Source organism: Falco punctatus (assembly GCF_963210335.1).
Source record: "Falco punctatus genome assembly, chromosome: 9".
Classification (NCBI taxonomy): Eukaryota; Metazoa; Chordata; class Aves; order Falconiformes; family Falconidae; genus Falco; species Falco punctatus.
In genome coordinates this window covers 35,437,145-35,464,840 of record NC_137589.1, presented here as the reverse complement: position 1 = coordinate 35,464,840, position 27,696 = coordinate 35,437,145, and the positions used below count along the sequence as shown (strand labels likewise).

General features: G+C 39.5%; 1 protein-coding gene across 10 annotated transcripts in view; it reads left to right on the top strand.

Annotated features, from left to right (window-relative positions):
- ABLIM1 (actin binding LIM protein 1) overlaps positions 1-27,696 on the top strand; it is a 208,641-nt gene that overhangs the window by 95,238 nt on the left and 85,707 nt on the right. For all 10 annotated transcript variants that reach the window (XM_080403369.1, XM_080403375.1, XM_080403376.1 and 7 more), the window contains exons 2-4: positions 1,831-1,965; positions 17,799-17,982; positions 20,498-20,607. In XM_080403369.1, coding sequence (XP_080259495.1) covers positions 1,831-1,965; positions 17,799-17,982; positions 20,498-20,607 — 429 coding nt within the window. The remainder of the gene's footprint in view (positions 1-1,830; positions 1,966-17,798; positions 17,983-20,497; positions 20,608-27,696) is intronic.

Below are 27,696 nucleotides of genomic sequence, written 5' to 3'. Positions count from 1 at the left end.
AGAGCTGCTAACTGAAATACTGGGTTTTGTCAGCTGCATGCTGTTTGCCAGTATGGGCTGAATAACTGCTTAAGGGAAATAGTTTAAATGAGGTTACCAGAGGAGGAGGTATTTAAAACTTTGAGTTTGAGTAGAAGAATTCGGCCATTTACCTTGAAAACTGAGGTGGGGGGGTGGGGGTGAAGAACAAAACAGCAGCTGCCATGCCAGCTTGGTGGGACTTAGACCAGAAATTATTGCTTGGAATATGTGTTATCCTCTATTCCTGGTGCTGTTGCTCCCCTGATCACAATTTGGGCTTTTTTATTATTAATCTTGAATTTATATAATGCAGAATGATAGCAGCATTTCTTCACAAAGGCATTTATAAAGGAGGGTAATATAGAAGGGACTTCATCAAGCAATGGGGCTTTTTTGCTAGAAATTCATTGAAGAAGAGGAGGAAATTGGTGCAGTAAATAAGAGCAAGGCATCTGTTGCATTGCTACATAAACAGTAACTGAAAAAATACCTAGAATCCTGGCTGGGGAGATGTTAGGAATTGATCAGGAAAGGAAAAGAGCTCCATAAAACACTGAGATAAAATAATGAAGATGATTTCCAATGACAGTGTGATGTAGGTCTATCAGCACTCAGTCCTTTGCAGGACAGGAAAGACAGGACAGGAATGGTATAAAGCCAGAGGCATGGGTAGAGAGGTGAGTTTTCTCTGAAATGTTCTGATGAGCATCACTATTTTGAGAACAATATTACAAGGAGGGCAACTTTCTACTGATAGAATGGCATGTGGGAGGGACATCTGAAGGAATATCGTTTTGTTTGGGAACATTCTGGGAAATGCTTTCTACTTCAAACAGTACAGTTGATACTTTCTACTTCAAACAGTACAGTTGATACTTTCTACTTCAAACAGTACAGTTGATACTCAATCTTGCTCTAGCTTACACCCGTGCATTTCTGTTGGGGCCCCAAGCTGCCACAAGACACAGTTGAAGAGAAAGTTAAACATTTTTTTACAGAAGCCAAATGTGAAACAATAAAACTTTTATTGCCACAGTGAAATACATAGTAAAGCTGACACAAAGCTTTCCTGTTCCTATCCAAGCTCTGCTTGGGGCTGTGGAATAGCTGATCAATTACCAGTACCTGGAATTTTGTCTCTGTGACTATATTGCAGATGCTTTGGTCATTTCTGTCTGCTCATGTTTCTTATTTGCATGCAGAAAGTTGTTTCTGCTAGAATTAATGGGAGTAGAAACAAGTAACATTGGCTTCTTTTCAGATGTGCTTTCCCTGTGTTAGGTATGTGCTGTGTCAAAATGGAGATGTTTGTAGTTTATGTTTAATATATTAATTTGCATGCGAAGTCAGGCTGCCTGGTTCATCTGGTTTCCTAAAACATGATTTGGAATTGCTTTCCTTTCAATCTTTTTGCTTGGATTGTATTCTTTCTTGGATTAAAATAGCCTGGTTCTTGTTGACTTGTGTGTTCATTGAATGGTTTGCACACACTCATGCTCTCGGAAAGAAAAACTTAGGCATTCTGAAACACTTTGTGGCACTGAAACTGGGGAGGGAATTTTTCCTCATCTTTCCATGGCAGCCTCAGTGGAAAGCAGTAGCAGTTGATGTGAGCGGCTTAAACTGCTGATTTTTGAAAAGGCTATATATATATATTTTTTTTTTTTTTTAAAAAGTGCCTTTTTACATGAGTGTAAACTGTGAACAAATACATTGTATCGTGATGAAAAGCATGTGAGAACAGAGATTTAGGCACAGGAGGAAACATTCTTTGTGTTTGGGTTTAAATCATACTTTTTTGTTTTACAGTGGCCCATCCTCAGGAGCCCCACCACCCCTCTGAAAAGCCGGTCATCCACTGCCATAAATGTGGTGAGCCATGTAAAGGTGAAGTACTCCGTGTTCAGGCCAGACACTTTCACATCAAATGCTTCACCTGCAAAGGTAAGACCTTGATATTCATCTGTTAGAAATCAGTCATTTTGAGCAAATGTAATGTACCTTGAACCAGTGATGAGAGGTCACGCTTCCTGCCATCGGCCAGTTACAGGATATTCTCCTTGTTCAATATCTGAGGGATTTGTGGTTGGGGAGGGGAAAGAACAGGGGTGAAACGGCTGACTTGCACATGTACAAGCAGCAAGGTGATTGGTACCACACAGAAAAAAATAAATATGCAAACTTTTATAATTTAATTGTATGAGACATTTGATTTTATTGGGAGGGGATAAATTGCCTCTACTTAAAAGACTCAAAATAGCACATTCTGCTCTGAATACTTAAGTGTTCATTCTTTTTCTTTTCAACTGTTCTCTGGGTGCAAGCTACACAATAGATAATTATACCTGAAAAAGATTTTTAAAAAATCTTTGTTCTTTTTAATATTATTTCCAATGTTATTTTCTTCATACAACTCTATGTAGACAGCCGGTTTCCTATATTCCCAAATAGCGAATTAGTCCTAATTAGAATCTTGCTGCTTTGGAGAATTTTTTTTCTGTTTATTTGGGAAACAGTGGAACAACACTAAACATCCAAGATGAAGAGCTTTATGGAGAGTCACAAAACATAGGAAAAAGAAAGTATAGCCCTAGCATCTACCCAGAAATCCAGTGTAAATACTTGACTTGGTTTCAGATGTTGTGTTGTATATATTTCCTGTTGTTCCCACATACGGGGTGAGTGTATGTTTAGATTGTGTAGTGTGATGGAGTGAAAAGGAATATAGTGTAAGTATTCTTAAGAAAATTCTGTCTTTTTATAGTTTTTAAGTGCTTTTTCAAGGATTTGGATAAATCTAGATTTTTTTTTTGAACTGTTAATAGCAACTATAGAGGAATTATAGAAGAATGAAGGGAGGTTAATTAACATGGATAATATACAGCTGTGGGCTGGCTTCAGAAGCAATGGGTTGGCTGACATGGATAATGTACAGCTGGTTCCTGCTAAGTACTTAAATAGCTCTAAGAGGAATGGGAGAGGAGTACCAGATGAAGAGAGACCTGGAGGGAGGAGAGGGACATTCCCCCCCCACCCCCGCCGATGTAGGAGAGACTAGAAGGGGGCCTGGCTGAGGAGAGGCTGGCTGGAAGAGGAGCCCAGAGAAGGAAGACCTGGGATGCAGCAGAGGCAAGAAGCAGGATGGACTGGCCTGAAGAGGATGAAGAAAAAGCACGGACAGTAGATGAACTTTGGAAACCTTATGGGGGATTGGTGGCGGTGCCGGGGCAAGGGAACTACTTATTGAAGTTAACCTGGTATGGGATGGTAAAAGCCCTGCTGCAGCTGGCTAGTTTTGATAGTGCTGTGACAAGCAACCATTGCCTTTCATTGCGGTTGATAAGGAAAAATAAGCTCCTTTTAACTAATTACTGAAAGTAAGTACCTGCATTCAAAAAAAAATAACCCACCAGAAAGCCCTTCTGATGGATACTGCCATGGGAGGGAAGCATGCAGGGTGGTCACTGAGGGATCTGCTCTGGGGTGAGGGGGAGCCTTAGCCATGCGCTGGAGAAGAGGTGCTGCCAGTGAGTGAGCAGTGCAGAGGATCGTTGCAAAAGGGGCAGGAGCAGGAGACAAGGTTTATCTATAGCAGCTGTGCTGACACCTCAGAAAAAGCCGAGCTTTTAAGCTGAGTGGCCAAAAAAATTTTGTTTGCATTTCTTGTGATTGGATTTTGCCTAAGTTCAAGAAATAGCAGTGTGTGCACTCTTGTGCACACTGTATATGTGTGTGTATCTATACATACTTGTGTGTATAATTATATGCACATATACGTGCACATGCTTGCTGGGGGGCCTCCGTTTTTCTGGGCTTCTAGTCTGTGAGGCTGGGCCTTCTCTTTCTCTGTGGAATAATTCTCCTCTTTCTCCTCCACCTCTCACGGGGTCTCCGTTCTCTGGGCCTCCCCTCCCACATGCTGGGATTCTCGGGGCATCCCACTCTTTTGGGATTCTGCTCCCTGTATGCCTCCCCAACTCCTGAGGTCTCCACCTCCATGGGACTTTATCCTCTGAGCCTCCAACTGCTTCAGGCCTCCCTCCTTTTGGGGCTCCCTCTCGCTTGGTCTCCCTGACTCACTGGGCCTCCCTCTCCATGGGCTGGGATTTTCTGGGACTCCCACTTTTATGGAGGCCTCCCCATTTTTTTGGTGCCTCATTCTCCTGGGAGATCCACTTGTGAGCATCCCACTCGCTCCCAGCCTTGTTGACTCTCTTGTCCTCAGCCTCGAAGGGCTTTAAGTCTCTGAGCCTCCTGGTTTTTTGGGAGGCCTCCAACAATTTTGGGCCACCCCGACTCTATACAAGACTCCTCTGTGTTGAGCCTCCCACCTTTTTATTGGCTTCCTGTGGTTTCAGGCATCCTACTCTTTTGGGGCTCTGCTTACCCCTCCCCAACCCCTGGGCCTCGCACACACACTCATGGGTCTCCCACTAGGGCTCTCCCTCTGTGGGCTGCTGTTCCCTGCGCCTTTTGGCCTGGGCCTCAGAACTGCATGGACCTGCATGAGCCTCTCCCAGTCTCTGCCCCTCACTGGGCCTCCACTCTGAGCCTTGTCCGCAAATACGAGTATCTCTGTATTTCTGTATATATATATTGCTCTACATATCTGTATTTGTATTTGCCTAAAAGCTGTTGGGAAGCTGCGTGGCAGGCAGCTGGGTTCATGGCAGAGCCTTGCCTCCTGCCAGCCCCTGTTCCGCAAAGGGGTTCTAAGGCTTTGGGTTGTGGAGCTGCTTTGGGAATGGGGAGAGCCCTGCCCTGTCCTCAGGGCAAGGAGCTGAGGGGCTGCCAGTAACTCCAGCTCATGCCACTGAGCCCTCTGTGACCACATCAAGGACTCGCTGTGGTGGGTTTTTTTGGTTTTGTGTTTTGGTGTTTTTTTTTTTTTTTTATAAAAAAGAGGTTTAGCAAAGCATTAAATAACTGTAAAACTAACCTTTGTGAAATCATCACCTTTGAAGGTGGGTGTTCTGAAGCAGGAGGCAATCCTGACTCCATATGGTTTCTATTTAATGGACAACACAGGGTTGGCTGAACTAAGTAACCATGGTACATAGGATGAAAGGTGGTAATATGGAGAAGTATACAGGCCCATGAGGAACAGGGGAAGGGTTGCTTCTGTAGGACCAGTGTCTGCTGCATTAAGTCTCAGCACAGCATAGGATAGATACAATGAAAGGGCTTCAGGCTTGAGGTTAACATGGCAGAGCTGGTGGGGAGCATTAGAAAAGATGCTGGAGTAAATCAGAGTGACTGAGTAACTGAAGCAGAGTAGCAGAATCTATACTACAGAGTCTCTTACTTTAAACCTAAGTTATCTTTTCTGAAAGTCCCTATGTAGCACGTATACTGCACATTCAGACTTTGAAAAGTGCCTTGAGCCCAGTCCCTGACTTTCAGTTATATTTTTCGTGTTCCAAATGTGGATGGAATAGTATGGTATAATGGTATAATTCTGTTCTGTTGTTTTCTAAATAAATGGGATATAACAAAAATTAGAAAAATCACTTGTGTACTGAAAAATGAATGACTAGAATCTAAGAAATTGTGTGTTTGCGCTACCTGTGATTTTTAGTTAAATACAGCTTGACAGCTCAAAAAATACTTAACTTTCTCCTGGATATTGATGTTTTTCATCTGTGTCAAAATGGAGTGGTATCAGCCCATCATGGAAGGCAGAGCAGGGCACTATCTGCACTATTTCTGAAATGCTTGGGGAAATGCATATGTCTTTCTGTATTATAGTTGCAGTATTTCAAACAGAATTTGATATATAATCCCTAAGCAGTTCAAAACCAGCAACAAGTTATTTCTTTCTGCCCATAGTGAGTAGTGGTTTCAATTTAAGGAAGATGCTGGATTAGGCTATTTCCAGCAGCAGACCAGCTGAGACACTTTGAGTCGTGAAGGAGAATTCAGGCCAGGCAGCAAACAGAATGCCTAGGACCTCCCGATAAAGCAGGGGGGCAGGTGAAACAGGGCTCTTGAGTTCTGCTGGATACAGGTTCATCTTGCTTTTTTGGGGGGTCTAATTTCTTTTTTCACTTTTTAGTTATACACTGCTTTTGTGACTATTCTGTTGCAAGGCTTGTTTACTAGGATACTTCTCCCCGCCCCCCCCCCCCCCCCCCCCCCCCCAACACAGGCAATATCTGAACTCACTGTAGCTTCCATTTATGAAGATATTTCCAAGATGATGACAGTTTACTATTCAGTGATATTATTGACCTCATGACTGCTTGCATCATGAAGATCACTAGAGAAAGGAGACCTATAGAAATATATCTTTTTGGTGGAAATGAAGCTATGATTTTTATTATCAGTTTGTTGGGGAAACTTTGAGCTTGTGGAAGGTGACTGGTTGCATGTGTTTGCTTAATTGTTTAGGAGGGAGAGAGATGACAGCGTGGCTTCTGCCTGTTTGTAGTATCTACAAATCCTAGTTTGAACTGAGAGGGCCAGTGCTGAATCTTCTCTTGCTGTTCATTCAGTCTGTGCCTTATTAGTTGGGTTTGCCAGCAAGTGAGTGTCATCTTTTCTGTGTTCATTTGTCTTGCACTGGGAGAAAGGAAAGCAGTGTATATGGGAGGTTGCTCCAAGTCCTGTTTTGAATCTTATACATGGGCTTCTTCTTATACATGCAGAGCTTCTTTATTGTTGGCCTCTCATATTTAAGTGAATGCAGTTTTTGTTTAAAACATACAGTTATTTAGTTAAATTGCATGTTGTCTGACCATATGGTTCATACAAGTGGGACACAGCTGTTCAGGTGTTTTTTTCCCTCTTAATCTAATGGGGTTTTAATTTGACATGACTGTGACTCTACAGGAGGTGGAGTTAGACCCCCTCAGTTTATACAGTATGTTGTTAGCTAGAGGAAACAGCTGATACTGGTACCAGAACGTATCAGCTGCATCTACAGGTGGCTTGGTTGGCTTTCTCCTTTCTGTATACTAAAGTTTGCTCAAGACTTCAACTTGTACATCTACAGTGTGAAAGACTTAAACAAGCTCATTCTTGCCTGACTGTCATACCTGCTGAAAACATTTTAAGCTTTTACCCATAGTCGTAGTCTGGTGAAGATGTGGAAAAGATCCATTTCCTCATAAAGCTGTCACACTAGTTAATAGTTAATATAGTTGTATAATAGCAGTATGTATAATAATATAGCATGTATAATAATGAAAGCCCCCATTCAGTGTGAACCTGTTCTAACTTTGCTCTGTATGAGATTCCTTTCTTTGGTTTTTTTATTGCTGTCCATGCTCTCAGCTTTGTGTTTACATCATGCTGTTAAGTGTATTTGATATGATCATAATCCTGCTTCCCTAGGTTATGTCAGAAACGCATAGGCACTCCATGATTGCTTGGCATGTGTGTCAATGGTGCTGTTGCACTGCAGGAACACGGTGACTTAAGCGTCCAAGCTGCATCAGCCAGCTTAGGACATGCTTGTGTGTCATGTAATACGATCGGTCATCTTCCCCTGTAGTTTGGTGCTCTGTCCATCCCTGGAATCTTTCTCAGAACAGGATAACTGCTTTCTGACAAAGATGGCAAGTAAAACCTCCACTGATTGACGTGTTTCTGTACCCTCACGATAAGTTGCAGCTATCTGTTACTCCCTGCCTGTTGAGAAGCAAATGTATACAGCTGCTTTGTCCTATGCCTGGCAAGGCTGGCTAGTTCTATTTGTGACTTCAGATAAGAGCTGATTAAAAACCAAAGAGGTGAAAATGATGTGGCCTGTCCCAGAGAAGGTGAGCTCTGTCTGGCCTCCTGATAGGCAAAGAATCTCAGGCAGTCAGCAGCTGACTGGGAGCTGCAGTTAACAGGGGAAAGATGGAAAGAGGAGGGATAAGAGACACTGAGGGAGTGAAGCTCCAGCAGCACTGTTTAGAGCAGCTGTCTTGGGCTGGTTTATAACAAAGTCATTTACCTTGCTAAGGCGTGACACTTGCGTGTTACAAGTTTCATTGCCTTCTGTATTACCTCCTGTTGTAATACCTAAGTCTTAATTTCTGTCTTAGAAGGAGTACACTACTCTTACCATACCAAATTGTTATTGGTTACCAGGCAATGGAAGCAGCAGGCTGAGAGGAGAGGGGTTAGAGGAGTACGTTGGAGGGAGAACAGGCTAAGATGGAGACCTCATTGGTTTACTTTTTGTCTTTAATAAGCATTAACATTAACAAGAATTCATTAGTAGCTTATAAAGAAATAAAAAGTTTTTCTTGTAAGCCTCTATGTACATGAATAACTTATCAGGGAAAACGAAGATTGCAGTGTCTGTTATGTATGCAAATGTATGTGGGATCAGGCCCTGAATTATGATGTGCATGAGCAGAGGTTTTAAAATCTCTATTTAAATTGTGATCTGATACAAATGATAATTTCCCATCATTTTCAGTTGATTAAAGTTCGTTTTACCCTGCTGCACGTACTAGGAGAGGAAACTTTGAGGCTAGCAAAATTGCTATAATAAGACTTTATTATTAAGCCTGTGAATCATCTTCTGGGTTAGAGGGAAATGCTGGTTTCAATGCAGTGTATTGCTTAACAGAACAAGCTTTGAGTTTCATAGTAACAATGTAAAAGTTTACATAGCTTGATTTTGGTACATGTAGAGATTGGTTGCATTATTTTAAGACGGTAAAGTAGTATTTGTAGTAGGAGTATTTCAAAGATTCAATGTCCCTGTTCTTGATGTTGAATATAAATTGGAAAACGTAGTTAGCATCCATATGGTAGCCTAAACTAAAATAAAAAAATAATCTCATAAATAACAGTCCTACCATGAGAATATGGATGGTGTCCTAAAGTTTTCTAGTCCTCACTATGTGGTATAAATGTCTGTAGTTTTACTAGGCTATGTCAGGTGGAAATGTTTTACTGTGTATGAATGTTTTACATGCTATAGTGATACCAGATACCAAAAGGCAATTACCAGCTAATAGTCTTGCTAATTATAAGGCAAAGCCAAGTATTGGCATACAGGAAACATTCCACAAACCTGGAGTATCCCACAGAGAATAAATGTTTAATTTACATTAAAACATTGTTATAAATCAGCATAAAGCAGTTTCTTAATTGTGGAACAAATGTGCTAGTTTTCCTCTTTTGAGTTCGATGCCTTTCAAGCTTGTTTAGGAACACCCCCATCTATAGGTATTTCCAGAATCCTCTGTGATATGTTTAGGTTCCAGGCACAAGTCTGTTTCTTTTATGCGGTAACTTTTGTGAGGCTACATTAACTGTAGTTCAGTGAGCTTGACATGGAAGGGGGAGGGTTCCTAAGTTTAGATTTTGAGATTCTCGCTAATCTTTGACTTTGAACTGGATCTTCCTCCCTTGAAGGACTGGGCAGAAGTTAGGGTCATGTAAGCAGACACTGTATCAACAGGCTGGAATGTGTTTTAAATCACTAGTTCTTTGACCTTTGATCTGTCATCAGATTCCTTCGATGGTGGCAGGAGGAGGCTGTTAACTGGCTGCTGGGTAGTTAGTGCTATTAATAGTTTGGTGTCAGTGGATGTAAAGTTTAAATATGAGGACATTCTTGTAGTAGATATCCAGTGTAGTGTTTGAAAAGACCTCTGCATTTCCACAAATATTTCTGAAACAAAGATGGATCTGTGGACACGGTAACATAACTGGTGGATAGAATGTGCTCCTTTCTGAGCATCTGGAAATTATACAAGGTCCCTTGAAGCTCTGGATCACTGAACGAAAGAGCCTTCTTTATGTAAAAGCTCTCCAGGCTTATAATTCTCTTTCAGTACACGATGGTTCTGCTTGCCAGCTTATGAACTCCCTTTTCAGCTTGGTTATTGAAACAGCCCTTAACATCATTAAGTCTTTTGATTTTTCTCAAGTGTTTGTATTTTCATTTTTTTCCTAAACCTGAGTGTCTCAGCTTTCACTTAAAGAAAAGGGCATTTCTAGTCATTAAAATGTGAAACATTGAAAAAATATGAGCCTGAAAAGCTCTAACAGCAGAATACAAATAAAAAGGACAGAAGTGTTACAGTATCCTGGTTTGGATGGTCAATTTAGGACTTTGGGAATCTGACTCAAGATCTTGAAGGACTGCAACTATGCATCCTTCATCCATGGTAGAAGGTCCCATGGAAGGGAATAAGGAAGAGGTTTTAAGGGTGACAATGGAAGAGAAGTACTTGCTGCTGAAGAGATTAGTAAACAAATTAAGTGAAAAAGCAAAAAGGGGGGCATGGTGTTTATCTGTATGCACAGGTGGACCTCATGAGGGCCAGCAAGAACATGTTTAAGGCAGCAATCAAGTTTGAACAGTTTAGAAAATCCAGGCAGCAATGGATTCTGCCCTTCCTGGGAAGCTAACGGAGGTTAAAATCTCTGCCATGACAGGAAATGGGATTCAGTTGTGAATTCATGTGTTCAGGTAGCTTGGTAGGAAAACAAGCCTCAGTGGCAGCTGGGAGAGTAACCGCCATTTCTGTATCTGCATTTCTCAGCTGCTGTGTCTGGAAGGCTGTTCTTTTTCTTGCAGCGATTCATATGTGTATTCCATTTCAGGTTCAGGCAAGGGCCTGGGAAGTTTGCCCTCAGATAGGCTGTTTTCCTGGAAAACAACCGTAATCCTCCCATAACCTGTAAGCAGCAGGGAGAGCTCTGTCTCATTAGTGCAATTTGGGATGTAGCCTTTGGGATAGCAATGGGCTGTTTCAGGACTGCAGCAGATTTTAAACTATATCCAATGCGTTGGCAGTGAAAGCTACCAGTCATCCTCCACACTTGTGGAAAACAGTCTCTGTGAGAATTCCTTGAGGGATCCCTTGCTCCCTGCTGAAGAAGCAACGGTGAGTGATGTGACTGTGAACTTTGATAGTAGGGCTCAGACTATACCTATAGTTCTATCTCACGCTGTTCTCGGATCCTCTGACCCTTTTCTGCCTTTCCATTTGTTTTCAGTAGCAATGTCCTATTGTATTCGGGCCTTTTTTTCCAAGTTATTTTTTCAATTTTCATATAAAACACTGAATTGTTAATTTTTGGTTTAGGTGTTTACAGGAAAAAAATCCCAAGCAGTTTCATCCCATTCTGAAATGGATCCTTGTTTTGCTCTTGGAGTTTTAATGTTATTAGTGACACGATCTTCGTTCATTTGAGCCTGAGGTCTCTTTCAGTGACCAAGCACTTGACAGGAAATGAAATTAATTGCACTACTTGGCTGATCTTGATGAATGCTGACAGATGTCATGTCAGATTTTAACAAGCTACTGGATCCCTTTTGAAAGTAGAGGGTCAGCAGGATGCTTTACAGGTGCTTGATGAGTGGGGCAGAGCATCCTTACGAGAATATGGAAGGTTGCTTAAGTTTGTTGTCAATCCTTCCTTTGTCTGGCTTAGGTAAGGTTTGGGTTTGTTCTATTCTTACACCCTTGGTTTGCTTATTTATAATCTTTTTTAGAGAGATCTCTCATCTTGATAATTACATCCAAGCTGTCCCAGGCTAAACTTTGATATTTTTCCACTAATTGCATTTTCTTCAAGGTTCATTTCCCATAGACTCATAAATGACTTTGATCTCCACCTATTGCTTGGCTTAATGTGAAAGGTGTTTTAAATGGTTGAATGATTCTTGAATACCTTCATGGATATTTCAGCTGGGAAGCTGTCACATTGCTACATTGGATACAGCTGTTGTTTGCTTGCTATTTAAGCTCAGGTATTAGCTATTGTCTGTTAGATTGCTGGAAAGACTGAAATGCATGTCAGGTGTGGACGTGGAGGTTTTCCTGTGCAGTATTGTTTGTATCTCCAGTATTGAGGAGAAAACCAAAGCAAGCTGACCTTGCAGGACTAAAGGCAGTGTCGTGGCATTGATTGGGAAGTTAAGGCAAAACTCTGAGCTTATCCAAAACTCAGTCATCACTAGGGATTTCAGTTGAGTGAATGCTTGCACGAAATGTTTGGAGGTTTTGCTCAAGTATCCCACTGAGAATTACATGTCATAATGACAGTGGCACTCATAGTCTTGCAGGCAGGATGTTTGAAATGGACAGTCAAGGTTTTTCAAGGGAAGAGGAGAAGGGCCTGGCTGGAGGCCAAGGAATGCTTCTCAGACCAGTTTAAGAGAAGGGGAGAAATGCAGTCTCATCTTTTGCTCAGGAGGTATTTTAGCTGCTAGACCTTTCTTCCAGCTGGTGACTAGATAATGAAGCAGATTTTAACATCACCTGTATTTGTTCCATGTACATAAAGCTCTTTTGACTTCCTAGGGTTGTTTCTGAAGTCAGTCTGTTGAAAAGAGAAGAGATTCCAAAGCCACTGGGAATGCTGGACACAGTTCCAAACAGCTTGGATCAAAATGCATAGTCTCATCAGTGTATGGCAAAAAAACCCCTCCAGTAACAGGAATGTAACAAACAGTTATTAGGATCTCAGTTACAGCTTTGGCAAAAAGCTGTATGCTATTTCTTAATGGTGCCTTGTGCACCATCTTTCTGCAATGATAGCACTGCAGCATGGTTTCTGAGATTTACCATTCTCATGTGGTTTTCTGATGATACTTTGTCATTCATTCATTCATTAACTTATTCCTTCAATAAAAGTGTTGAGAAGAGGAATAAAACAAAGGCAGAGAAAGACTTAGTTTATTTGAAATGTGGAAACTTTAAACTTTAATGAGAACGTGAACCTTGCTGTCATCAATACAGGATTTGTTAAGCTCTAAGGCAAAAAAAACACCCAACAAAAAACCAACCCAGATTTTTCCTGTATATTTGTTTAGATGTAGGTGATAAACTGAAACATTGCCAAATTCCTTTCTGCCTTCAAACAAGAAGTCCATTATGTCCTAAGGAATAAATGTTAGATGAATATTATCCTGCTTGAGAACAGCCCCATTATTCTATGAAACTTAAAAATACAAGAAAGAAATAAAACCCCAACAGGAAATTGAATTTGCACCTTATTTAATGCATGGTGACAAAGCAGATCATTAGACTTCTCCATTTAATGAATAGCATTCACGTCTGCAAAGTGAGATGCTGTAGTCATAGAGTTTGCTTGTGTGGTTTTGTTTCTTCAGTGTTGAAGTAATTTTTACTTAACATCAACGTTGAGTTATTTTACTAAGGGCCTGTTTTTTCAGCTCACTGACAATAACCCTATGGAAATCCTACATAATGCTCAGTAGGATCAAATCCTCTTCCATTTTGAAAAAATCTGATCTCTTCATTTTCATAGTCTCTGTTAAAGCTTGGAAGTGACTTAGCTTAAGAATAGTCCTGGTGCCTTGGAGATCACAGGCAACTGGGTAGCTCTTGAGCATCTGTATTTTGTCATAATAGCCCAGGCTTGCATACACTGACCTTGTAGCTTTGAGAGCTGACAGCAGCATTGACAGTATCTCTGATCTTTTTGTGTTCCAAGGTTGCATAACAGTAGCTCCAGAGAGGAGTTCAAGAGAGAAAAAGCTAGCAGGTTGGTGTTTTCCATGCAGTGGGAAGCAGAACGCTATTCCAGTTTATTCCATTCACAAGATAGGCGGGATCGTCTGTTTGGAATATGAAATTCTTTGATATACAGACTGAGAAAAAAAGCTGAGTTCTTTCAGGAGCTGTTGAAGATTATGGTTTTCTTTTTTCATTTAAAGAAAAAGCTGATTTTTTTAATATTTTTTTTTTTTTGTCCCTACACTTGTGGTACCTCAGGGAATAGAAATGCTCCCCAGTGTCTCCTGTTGCAGAAGTTCTGGTCATGTAAAACAATTTCTTCCATCCTATTGAGCAGGAAGAGTCTTGGGGAAATGTTATTCTCCTGTAGAACTATTTCCATGTGATGTATGTTTACAGAATACCTCTTGCTTTTTGCATTCTCAAACATGGTTTTTGCATTGCTATTGGCTCCACAAAGTAATTCTTTCAAAGTTGTTTTCCCCAGCAGTATAGGAAAAAACAGAAGAACACAATTTGATGTTTCCTATTAACTGTCACCATTTTGGTATTAATTTTTCTTTGATGACATGATACTTGTATTGCAGCAATTGCCTAGATCACCCTATTAGGATTTATTGTACATATGTAGCTATCACAGCTGGTCTAGCTTTATAATAAAAATAATCAAAATTCATCCATCTTTTTCTGTGGTATTTCTACAGTGGTCATAAATATCTGTGCTAAGGCAATATGTTTAAACTTGAGGGAATTTGTTGTCATATCCACGACTTACGCACAGTTGCAAAAAAGGAGGGGAAAAAAAGCTGTTAAAATCCCTTCCTTGTTTGCACATGGCATTGTACACCAAGTGTGGATACAGTCATGTTCATCCTTTCTGATTTGATCTCTGACTCAAAGTGAAAGCAGCCGACTGGAACGGCATTTTTCCAACCATGGGTGTTAACAGCCTGGGTGACCCTTATTTTGCCCATGTAGCTTAAAGCTGTGATTAGTGATAGGAACACATGTACTAAATTGACTGCAAAAATCCGTTGTAATGTGAGGTTGCCAGGACTTGTCTTTAATTCTTGCAGATTGGTGTGCGCTTCCTGCTGTGAGTATGCCAAAGATGATGAATCTGCTGGTGGTTCACATCAGAAGCAGTTCTGCTTGTGTCTGAATTCATGATTGCCAGCACGAGAGAATTTAACTCACTCTGAGTTATTGACAAAAAGAATAAGAAAGGGGACTTGATAAAGAAAAGGGCAGTAGAGGGATCTTCTTTTTAATAATAGTAATTACAGTCTTTAAAAGACTGGCCAAGTAATTTTATCCCCCATTTTCATTGTTAGGCTTCAATCCCTGTGGCCATGCAAAAGGGATAAAGCTTAATAATTGTGAGTGTGTGGACCCTTTCTTTCAAAGTTTGTAGTGGTTTTTGCAAGCAATGATCTGCCACAGACCTCTGTACAGTACTGGATTAAGCTGGATTTTCAGAAGAAGCTAGAATAGTGGTTGCATTGAAAGTTACTTCTCATCATTCTACCTTATTAGGCCCATTGCCCAGGCAGGTAAAGAGGGCCGTAATGACTAAACAAGTTTTTGAAAAGGTGACTCATTGGTAGAACTGGGGACCATAGTAAAGAGCCAGAGAGTTCATATATGCAGCTTCTGATGCAGAACCAGAAGCATGCCGAGTGCTTTCAGCTTAAAGCTGAAATTTATCTAGACCTGGATGTCAAAGCTACAAGCTAAATGACAAACTGTAATTTAAGAAATTGCATAGGCACATGAGTATTCCATAGCTCGTTATGAAGTTTAGCAGCTTCTGAAGCATCTAGTATTGACCACTCCATGACAATACTCCGGTTCATACACTGTAACTACAGGATCTAACAGTCTCAGCGCTGAAGTAATCCCTAACAACTTTTAGACATTGAAGTAGAATTCTCGGTTACTCCATGACTTAACTGTAAGGAATTGTAAGGCTCCACCAAAGGTAACTTAGAAAAGCAAAGCTATTGCAAGCGGGCTTAGGTTTCACCTCTGAACCACCAGTGGAAAATGATGAGATGGTTCCCGACTCAGGAAGGGTCTAAGGTGATGTGGTGTAGAGGTCACAGTATTTTCTGCCTTAGTGGTTGCATGGTATTATACCAGTAGTTTGAAAATAATATTTTAAACAAAATGGAGATCAGTAGAAGAAAACAAAACGGAGGAATGAAAGAGGGCTGTTTTTTTGGAGGTGTACCTGAAAACCAGCTTGGAGCATTTTAAAGCATTATAATAGAGCTTAACAATAGTTCTCTGTAATTCTCTTAAGTCACTGATAATTGAGTTTTGGTTGCTTGAGGATTTAATGCCACCATGAAATGTAGTTTGTTTGCACATGGTATATTAACACTGTTCTATGCAGAAATGTGAAACTGGAAAAATGCTAGTATACTGCTTTAATTCTAAGCTGCATTTTAATCATTCTGTTTATTGTTATTCTATTAATTATTGTTACAGTAATAGTCATTAGACCTTTGGAGCTTGGCAACAGGCAAACAGAATTTGCAATCCCTGCCCCAAACACCTTGCAATTTTAATTTTCAAGGCAGGTAGTTAATAAGATATTAGCCCATTATAACAGGGGAGAGAACGAATGGTGTGCAAATATCATGCTTGGAATTTGTGGCAGAAGGATGAGTTGAACCCAGTTCCCCTGATAATCTTCCTGCATTTCATATTGTCATTTTTCAAGGACTTTGTAACTGCAGGGACCTAGAATACTGCTTAGATTTTTTTCTTAATAATCAGAATTTATGTTATATGATATTTCTGATATTTGATCCAAACATACTTGAATGTTATGAAGAGTGATGAGATGCAATTACTTGCAGAGTGAGAGTTAAGCTAGCATCCTGGGCTGCTGTGAAGAGTAGTTTCTCATAATGAATTACGCAGAGCAATATACAGACGAGCAGGAGTGGCTGAAACCAAAATGCCTGGGAGCACCCATATATATATATTTGTGTAAGAATTCATCTAGCAGCCCCTATTTATGCTTTCTCACTGAGAATAAAGAGGACTTTTTAAAGCTTGCATGAAGCAAGTAGTATTTTTGGTGCTACTGTGGGATGTTAAATAGGTAGGTTTAAGTCCTTTGTTCAACCCAACCTAAAGCTCAAGTGTGAAATTCAGTCTCCTATCTCCCATGGCATTTTCTCTTCATAGGATTTGGCTGTTAACAGGATGGATTGCTTTCTGTCTCCTGTCTCTCTTTCTTAAAGCAGAACAAGCACCTGATTGTAATGTGTTTTGGTTTGGGTGAATAAGCATTGTGGAAAAATGCCAAATCACTGAAATCCTTGACTGATTCTTCACCCTCTTACTGATACAATTATTTTTCCGCAATAAGGTTGTATGTGGCCACAAGTCTATATCCAAATATTAGAGTTGTTTATCTAATCCATGATGTACAGGGAGTATAGTATATAAAAGACTAACACAAGACCAATGCAGATCAGGCACTCAAGGGTAACAGCAGTTCTTAGGGCATTAACTTGTTCAGAACACAGGTGGGGAATACTCGTCCAATTGGCTTTATTCAGTGTGCGATATACTGTTTTATAGTTTGACTGTATATATCATGAAGTGTATATGGTGGAGGTGTAGCTAGATTTTTAATGCTTGATTGTCTCTTCACTGCCACTTTCTCCCAGTATTTATGTCTAAATTAATACTGTAAAATCACCCTGAACATTTCAAAGGTGATACTTTTTAAAGCAAAACAAAAAGTATTGCTGCAGCAATGGTGAAGCAGGTCAGTGTGATCTGGGAACTGGAGGAGTTAATCAAAACCGTACAACATACGTAAAATATTCATTGTTTCATAAAGAATCAGCACCTTGAAAGCTTTTTAAAGCACATGGTTGCAGGAAAAATGTATGCTGGTGCATAAAATAGCAAAATCTGTCCTGTTTATGGAATCATTTATTTTCTTCTGCTCATCTTCAGTCCCAGAAGGGAAAGCAAGTTTGCATTGGTACAGATAACTCTGATAACGTGATTAACAGGATGATGTGAGGTAACCAAGGTCTTGGCAAGGACCAAATACATGAAAGCTATGATGATGTAAGATTGCTCTAAAGAAGGTCTTTATTACAAGCTGTCTTGTAGCCAGAGAATACCAACCATCTTCTGGGACGTCCAGGCATGTAGTAACAGGAGGAGAAAGTAGAAGTCTGATAGAAGGGAGAAAGACCACCAGGGTCCTCCAATTTGTCAGCAGCATCGACTGTTGCTGACATCCTTAGCAGGTGTATTTTCCCAATATATTTGTGTGTTTTGTTTTGTTTTTTCTTTCAGTGTGTGGCTGTGACTTGGCACAAGGAGGCTTTTTCATTAAGAATGGGGAATATCTTTGCACCTTGGATTACCAGCGCATGTATGGTACCCGCTGCAATGGTTGTGGGGAGTTCGTGGAAGGAGAAGTAGTGACAGCTCTGGGAAAAACTTACCATCCAAGCTGCTTTGCCTGTACTGTTTGCAAGTAAGTTATCCCTTTCAATTACCATGGTGTGAACCCACTACAAGGAAAACAGGGAGAAAGGTGTCACCCTGAGATACAAATCTCAAGACATTTCTCTTTGGGGAGCATTTGGTTGGAAAATATCTTCTGCAAGTCTGACTTTGAGGGTCTTCAAAATACCACTCAGTAACAGCTTGTCTGTTACATATAGTTCCCTGTTCCAGAAAGCTACTGTCACAGATGAAAGGATTAAGTACCAGGCTTACATATTGAGATAATGGACATGGGTTGAGTTGAGTTCAGGTGATCAGCCCAGCTTAATGGGAGAAATGAGATAAAGCAAAATTCAGGATGCTACAATAGTCGTTTCGGCTATAAGGACAGTTGAAAAATTGAAAATATACTGGAGACTCATTTTCACATCATGTAAGAAGACATGGCTTTCAGAAACTGTGATCCTCCTCTTCTTCCCAAATACTGTTTCTGTGCCCAGTAAGAGAACCAGTCTTCAGTTTTACACGAAATAAAAAGAAGTTAGCTAAGACTGTGTGGACGGGACAAAAGGTGGCATTTAAACTTGTTTTTGTTTAAACTCTCACTAAGGTATTAATACACAATTTAGACTACTGGGCAAAATTTCCACATGCTCTCATAGCCCATTCATTTGCACAGTTCTATACTTGAAAATCTCAGTTGAGCTTTACAGCTTAAACTTGATGCAAAGACCCTGTACATACTGTTCTTTACTGGCTGGCTCTAGCACTGAGACTATGCTAGAATTTAGGCTGTCGTAGCAGATACATTACTGCTATGGTGATCAGTATAACATTTTGGATATGCTAGGGGAAATAAAGCTTCTGCAGGTCTTCATAGGAGTGGTACATTTTTATAGTAGTAAAAATAATCTTCTAGACATAAAGTGGAAGTGATATAATGATTCTACAACTTAACTAAGCTAGAATTAAGATGAGCATCAAGTGGTTCATTTCTGCAGTTCTGAGCCCTGGAAGTAAAAAGAAAGTTTTCTTAAGTTTCAGTGTAATGTCTGAGGTACGCAGTTGTAGGTAGATTTCATAGAAAGGGAGAACCCAAAAGAATGGGGCCTGTTCCTTTGTAGTCTGGAAGAGAAGTAGGACAGTAGAGTTCCCCAGAAGTCAGAACCTGGCAGCAGTTGAATTGTCTGAAACTTAATAAAGGAGGATGACATGAACAAGAAAGGCAAGAATGTACATTCTGAGACAGTACCTTGTTGGAGATTCCATCATATGATGTGTCTGACAGACTTGCAAGGTGTTACCCTAACCTTTCACAGCTGTCTCTGATGAGTAGTCCAAGTGCTTTGTCCTAGAGCCTGGTACACTTTTTAAGATCTTTTCTAATGAAAGTATTTTGATTGGTCTTCCAGTTGGTTTTAAGTAGTGTGTGAATTTACTGCATATTGATAATCATATGATGTGTATGTTTCAGTTTTATTTCCCAAGGACAGTGTGAAAGTAGATGATACAGTATGAAACATGCATCAGTTTTCTGTACGTTGATTTACATCAATCTTTTTATGATGAATGAACAAAAGAGGAGTTACTGGAGTAGATTAATGGAATGCAGCGTTGCTGCTGATTTATATATGGCCCAGTTAGGAATGGCAATGGAAAGGAAACTAGAACAATGCCTTAAACGTTTTGTGGAAACAAGCAGATGTTCATTTGTTAAGCACAGTTTTGGAGTGAGGTGTGGTGTGGGGGGTCTGTACTCAGCAGCTAAAGCTGCTTACTAAAGATTTGGATTTGCTGAACCTTCTTATTTTAGTGAAATCCTCATACAAAATGTTGTTCGTCCTCTGTTTCATACACCAAATAAGAGTTAACAGCAATGTCAACTTATGCCTAACACACATTCTTAACATTTTATTTGGATCAGCAAATAATATCAAACTTCCATAGCCTTTACATTTCTCCTAACACCATCTGCACAGTTAGCAATTACAGTAGTGTTTCTGTAATGTAGATACTTATTGTAAATCTTCAAAGAGTGAATGTGGGTAACATTTGATATTTTTTTGCAAATGACTACATCTACTGTAATGTATATCATTGCTGAATACAGATGATATTAGTGTATTTATGAGTGACTAGCTCCACATTTCTTCACTAGCCTCAAGACCAATTCCGGTTCTTCCTTTTGAGTTCTCTTTTGTACCATTTGCTGTCCACAACATCATGCTGAGACCATCACAAATGTAGCTGTTGTGTCTAAGCAGATTTCACTGTCGTCTCCTCTTTAGATGAAGTGTGCTTGATAACTTTTTTAAACCAAAATACAAGTCTAACCTCTGCTCTGTTTGCATCTACAGATTGTATTTCTTGCAGTGCCTGGCTTTGCCAAGGCCACATTGCAGAAACAATTTGACCTCCGTTTCTGTAAAATATTGATTGCACTGGGTTGGGTGGGGGAAGGCAGCAAACTTAAGATATATGGAACAGAGGAAAATTTCTGGCGTAACCTTTGCTAAACCACACTTTTCTCTTTAACTCTCCAGGCGTCCATTTCCACCGGGTGATCGGGTTACCTTTAATGGAAGGGACTGTCTCTGTCAGATGTGTGCTCAGCCCATGTCCTCCAGTCCAAAAGAACTGTCTGCCTCGAGCAGTAAGTATGCCATCTTCCGGCTGAAGCCTCTCACTTTCCCAGGCTCGTCAACATTGGGTTGAAATGAACTTAATACAATCATTCATATTTGTTTTTGTTTTTTTTTCACCTTTAGAAATGTAAACTATCTCTGTGAACCATCTTTTTTCTCTTTCTTTTCCTACACCCCCCCCCCCCCCCCCCAAAAGTGCCTGGTACTACAGGTGGGAAGACACACATTTCAATATGTGTAAGATATTTTCAAAATTACTTTTCCCCAATGACTGGATTTTTTAAATGGCTGATTTTTCTTTTACAGGCACTGGAAAAATATCTAATTGATGAAATCTGAGGTTTCAGAGTTGGTAGATTCTGTTTTTTTTTCATGTATAATTGCACAGGTTTAACTATTCAAAAGAGGACAAAGTCAAAGGAAATTAATTTTCTTCTACTATTTAACTTTGATTTAATTAAATTAGCCTTTAAAAGGACTATCACCAGGATTATGATTCCAGTAGACTGCTACTGCAATGATACTGTGATTAGAACCTCAAGAAACCATTGTAAAAAAGAGAGAAAGCAAGTAGAGGGGCAAGGAAATGAAGACAGTTTGGGAGGGAAGTTAACTTGGTTTGCTGTTGGGTTTTAATGCTTTTAAAAGATAATTTGTAAATTACTGATATTAATCTCTGCCTCTGGTAGTTACTTTTGTAAGTCTTTGGGGATTTCTGATTCTTTCTCTGACTGCTGGATTGTATTCAGCACTCCAAGCTGTAGTGACTTACCCAATACAGTTTTATAATCCAAAATGGCTGCAGATTTCCTTGTGACACTAGGCAGTTTTCCACCAATGTTGGTTTCCTTCAGGGAGACACTCTGCATTTTGTACTGGTACTTGGCTTTGAGATCCTAGGATTATAAAGTGCAATGTAAAGGCAAAGCTGGATAATATTTGTCTCAGTGGATGAGTCAGGTGAATCTCGGGTTATCTGATTCGCCTGAGAATATGTAATCAGACACTTAGTAAAATGGAAAATGAGAGACTTTTTTTTTTTTTTTTTTTTTTGTTATCATGCCTTTCTGTCAAGTGATACTTTTCCAGTGTAACTGTAGATTGGGAGCTGAAAATGCATAGGCCTAATCAGATAAGGAAGAGTTTAGGATCCTGAAAAAAGCCTTACAAGATTTACAAACCAACAAAGAAATGTGTGAGGAACTTCAAACACCCACAGTCCTTTTGAGACAAAGGAATGGTGTCCAAGTTGTATTTGAGTTACTGATATTTAGGAGGCATAATTGGCAAGGAACAGCAAGGCATAGGGATCTTGGATAGTACTGAGGTTTTTCTAAATGTGTCACAGCAGTGGTTCGCAAACAGCTGGTGTTCAATAATAGAAGTATCTGGGTCACACTACATCTGGTTTATAGAAGGTGACACGCTTATCCAGCAGTGTGGCTGCTTCCCAGATACATGACTCCAGGTGCCAAAACGTCTCCTAGCAAATGATAGGTTCCAGTTGTCTGAGAGCAGGTGAAGGAGCTGGAGAGTCACTTCCTGACAGCCCCAAGTCTCTGCTCGAGTTGCTTCTTGGTTTCCATACTGAAGACATAGGTAGCAAGGATCGTAAAACAATCTTTCCTCCTACTTAAGATGTGATTGATTTTTTTTTTTTTTTTTTTTTAATCACAATTGGGTCCTGCTGACCAGACTGCTTTATTAGTACACACAGCAAGAGAGCTCCTGCTCTTGACAGCTTAGAGTGCACTACTTCAAAATCTTCAAGTACCTGCCCCTGTGCATCTTGTTCTTTTATGGACAAAGACTTGTAGAAAGATATAGTGTAGAGTTTCTGGTCATTTTAGAGCAAAACTCTCCAAAACAGGACAAAAGTGAAACCACCATGTGTTTATAGCTTCAGAAAAACTCAATTAAAATAATACTAATGAACCATCCTCTGTCTTCAAAGATTTGCCAGCTGCTGCTTTAGCTTTGTGCAAAAATTGACTTAGGTATGGAGAATTCTTTCTAGCTGACACTGAAGAGTAAATTTTAATTAGTGTGAACTGTTCCAGATTGTTTCAGCCAGCAGGAGAGACATGTAAGCAGACACACTAGATTTTTCTAATCCATTGCCCTTTTTTGAAAGGATGCATTTTTTAACACAGCTTCTTTTAGAAGAGATGCATATTCATACTACGCACCTCTTCTACATCCTATATTTCTGTCAGTTTCCCCTGATTGCTTCCAAGTAGATTATTAGAGGAGGCTTTCCTTAAAGTAAAGGAAATTGGAAGTGAGGAAATTCAATTGACTGAAAGTGTATCAGGTTTGAATTGGTTTATGTAATGTGAAAGGAAGCCTTCTATCCACTAGAATGTCTGCGTTCATGTTGACATGCCATTTTTCTGAGATCTGTTACTTCACAGGCTTATTTGACAGCATTGATGATTTCAAGGAAAATCAAAAGTCTCTAAATACAGGGGTTAATATCTTGAGTAACATGAACCTGAATATTGTAACACTCATTTATAATGCACACCAAGGAAAATCAGGAGGAAAAATACTGAATAATTAATATTTATTTTTTGCTTAATATTAGTTGGGTCCATGACACTTATTTATGTTGTTAATATATTTCTTTTGCTGCACATGTATTGCCTGGAATAATTATAGCTATTTTCCAGAAGAACGATTTCAGTGATTCCTTTTTTATTCTAGCTTTCTAAGACACTCTTTTTCACTATACAGATGCTATAGAGTAAGCATAATTCATAATTTAGTCAACCCTATTTCTTAGACACTGCTAGATGTACACGGTGCACTAACTTTGGGATTTTCATTCATTCAGCAGGAAATCTAATAACTAAATATGTGTAAGCAACTTTGCAGACAAATAAAATGGGTGTTGTTCATCTTTGTTACTGTTTTATTTCATATGATAGCTTGATAAATGAGGTGTGATCTGTAAGGCAAAATGATGCAGAGCAGCACAGAAGCAGGGGACAACTAGAAAACACTGACTAAAAGTGTTCATGGCTTGGATAGTTCAGGGGTTTCAAGGTTCTGACAAAGACAGGTAGTTATTTTCTTTGGGGCTCAGTAAAGGAGTAACGTAAGTAATTTATCCTGGTATTTACTATTTATGTTTTAAATGGTGTCCAGGTTTTGTGTACAACATCATGATTATCTGGTTTGTACTGTCTTCAGCTCTTCCTGCTCTCTACTGTGTTACAGCTACATGCAAACACACCTGTGCTTGTTATGGTCCATATTGTCTTTCCAGAAAAGCAGTTGTGCAGGCATCTATTATTTCTAAATTTTAGGCAAGACTGCAACTTGTGTGTTTGGTTATTTGGTGGTGGGTGCCCTGTTTCTCTCCCCTTCCCCTCCGTTTTACCTTCTTTTAATTAACATCTGCTGTATTGTACCTCTGTCCCATAGACGACAGCCTCATTTCACTGTCCCTCAGCATTTTGTATCTCCTATTCAGTGGACCGTCTTTGAAAACCACCTTCAAAAATCTGCAAATTACATTTTTTTCCTGATTTCATGCTGTCTTTTAAAGTGAAAAAAGTCATAGCCGAAGTCAAACTTATGATTTTTGTTGTTGCTGTTGTTGTTACTGTTATTTTCTGTTGTTTGGGGATTCATGGTTTATTGTTTTCATGTTGTCAGAGGAGTGAATTACTGGTTACTTCCCTTGGACCTGGAAATTCTACGTGTAGGCTTTCTGGTTTTTTCATACGTGTTTTATGTATCAGGGTAGGTACTTAAATTTCAAGGGTCTGTTCTCTACCAACAAAATGAAAAATAATGCTGCCCAAGTTTACATGTGTTGCGGTTGTAAAGCAAAACGAAGGTGGTACGGTGCTTAGATGATGCAGTCCTTAGTACTGTACTACTGCCCGAGTCTTACCTGTTGGTGCTAAAGTCACAAAAATTAGAAAGTTTGTGTGTTTTTTACTTGTGTAAGGAGAAATTCAAGAACCTGAAGTCTGCCTAAATCTTTGTCCTTCAGCCGTGTTAAGGTTAGGTACCTTTGAAAGAGTAGGATGAGCTTTATAATATTCTTTCCAGCCCCTGGCATCTCAAACTATTTTATTTTTGCAGCAGCCAAATGAGTAGTGACTGAGGGTGCGTGTTCTCCATTTCTGCTAGCACTAGTGTGTGAAGCAGAGGCAAGTAGGCTGACCACATTGACAAGCTTACCCTCTTTGATACTTCTACATTAGGGCATTTTATCAGTGAATTCTCACCAAGGCAGCTAGTAAGTGAACTGATGCAAGCATTTGAAGATAAAAATCCCTAGTTTAGTCAGACCTTCATTTTTAAAAAGTACCACACTGGTTTGCATTTCTTCTTGAACACACAAGAGGTGTCATGAAAAGTATAGCTGAGAGCAGAGCAGCCACAGAGAGATCCCCCACACTCAGGGGTAGGCACGTGAGGTGTTGCCAGCAGTCTGCACTGGTGGAGCTCAAACCAGCCATCTTGGGGCTCAAGGCTCATCTCTGAAATTCTCAAGAGACTACGTGTCTTTGAACACAGTTCAATACATTTCCCTCTTGCTCAAGTAGAGATTTTTCCGTTAGGCATTCCACTTAAGTAATAAGAATATTATGTTAGTTCTCCACCAGAGGTTGAGCCCTGTCTCAGCCGGTTCCTTGTATGGGTGCTGGTAAAGAAGTTTTAGTTATTTCTGATGACCTTTTTGCTGAAAGGTTGGATCATTTTAGCGATGTACATGAACTAACTAAGAAATTGCATTTCAAATAAAAGGAGGGCTTTCTAGATGAATAGGAAAAAACTCCCCATCCAAAAGACGCTGAAGCGTTACAATCCCCTAGCAAGAGTTTTCATTTTAAAAATTAATCATATTTTTAAATGATGATGGAGACTTTCAGTTTCCTCTTCTTCAGTGAAATAGATACTTGTGTCCTGTATATGCCAAGATACCCAGTGAGGATACTGTTGAAAAGAAGCATGAGAGTAAGCTATTTCAACTCCCCTTTCTTTGTAACAGACTCTCCTGTGAGTTAAGAGCATTACAGTACAGCCAAGATGTGGACCAGAGTTTTCAAAATGGCCAGTGTTACATATGCATAAATAATCTTTGGTGCAGCTGTTCCCCGACCAGCCGGCGTCCACGTGGAGATTTCACAATACTGTTTTGTATGTTTGTCCTTGTCTGTTTTGCACATTATGTTCTGGTTCAAAGAATCCAAGTTCTCTGGGACAAATGCTTTCATGCCTATCAGTAGAGCCTGACAGAGTTGGATCCTGGCTCACAACTGGGGATCTTAGCTCTACTGTGATATAAATAATAAACTTAACGCTCTATTAACTTGTGGGAGAAAGATATCTTTGTTAATTATTCAATAGCCTTATCATCTTCAAATAAGATGCAGTCAGTAAAGCTCCCAGTAAACATCTGAAATTTCCAACAAGGTTTCTGGTAATGTTGAATTAGAGCAGAGCCAACATACCTTGCCTCTTAAAGAAGGGGGGCAGGAAAAAATGGGAATTATCTTTTGCCTCACTACCCAGAAAGAGGGGTGGGTGTGGGTGGGAAGTGAGGTTGTTTTTTAAACAATGAAGCATCAGAATGGAGAGGAAACAAATTTACTTGCAGTCCTCCTTTAAAGACTCTCTAATTTGTAATGCAGTTTTATATTCGGGACAAAACTGACTGTTCATTAGAAAACAATATAGGTGATTGTTGCCAGTATACAGAAATAACATCTGAGCTGATTTATAGGCATCACAAACTGCTTCATTAGAAATTAGCTGAGTGATAAAATGGTTGCAAAATTCCTTTTAATTGTAGTTCTCATGAAAAGTCTGCAGCTAAGATTTGTGAATCTTTAGCCACATTTTACTCAGTTTTTATTATTTTGTTCTTTATCCTTTTTTTCCTGAGCTGTCTGAAAACTCCTTCAAGTCCATTGGGAAGACTTAAATAAGTGAGGTGGATGAGCTTGGCTGACTGTAAGCAAGCTATCTGCAATGATTTTTGGCCTTAAAGTGTTTTAAGCAACATCCAACACATGATTTTGAGCTCATTCTTAGGAAATACCATACAATTCCACACTGTGTGTCAAAGCTACATAGTGTATAGGTATTGTACAAATACGTGGCCCAGATGTGGATAGGCTTTGTGTGTCAGACACGGAGCCTGTTTTTTTGCCTTAAAGGATACACACTCACAACATAGTGCATACCCCAGGGAACTTAGGATCAACAGTTTTGGGTTTGAACATGCATTTTTTTAAATGTATTTTTTGAAATCCTGTGTGTAATTTGGAACCTTAAATGTTGAATATTTTTTGTGTGCTATAACACAAAGATTTTGTTTCATAATTGCTGGCTCATCTGCTAAAGATACAGAAACACTCACATACCTTTGTGGCATTAAAGCCTGCATACCTGTGTTTAGGTACTGAAGATTCAGTTGAGGATTTTGGGGGCTTGACAGAAGGGTGTCTTGATGTGCTTTGACTATTTGATGTAGTCTTATATCTCTTTTTTTGATTTAGCGTAGAATAAAAATGTACCACAGACATGATTGATTTCAAACACTGTGATTTGAGTCACTGATTTTAATCATGGTTTACCTAATAAAGCAGGAAACCTTGATTAGAATAACTTTAACCTTGTTTTACATTTAGATTTTAAATTATAAAAGGCTAATTGATAAGCATGAGGATACTCCATATCTGTACACATTTACTTAAGCTAATATAGGTTCTGCATAAATTCATCATATTCTTTAACATCTTTATTTTGCCCTGATGGCTACTTTTGCTCATGGTTTATGTCAAGCTCTATTTGAATGGAAATTGAAATTTAATTGGAATAAATAAAATAGCATTATGGATTTTTTTAAATTTCAGAAACTTAGTAAAATCTGCTAGACACACAAAGAAAGTAAATACATTAAAATATATTTTAATTTTGGAACTGTTGATTTGTCGAGGGTCTGTAGCTTAAAAAACTATTTACTTTCGATCACTGTGTCCTTTAAGATTTTAAATGTGGCAGATCTTACCATCCTGATTTTGTTCATATGTAGGAAAAGGAAAGCAAGTTTCTTCTTTGTGTTTTCACTA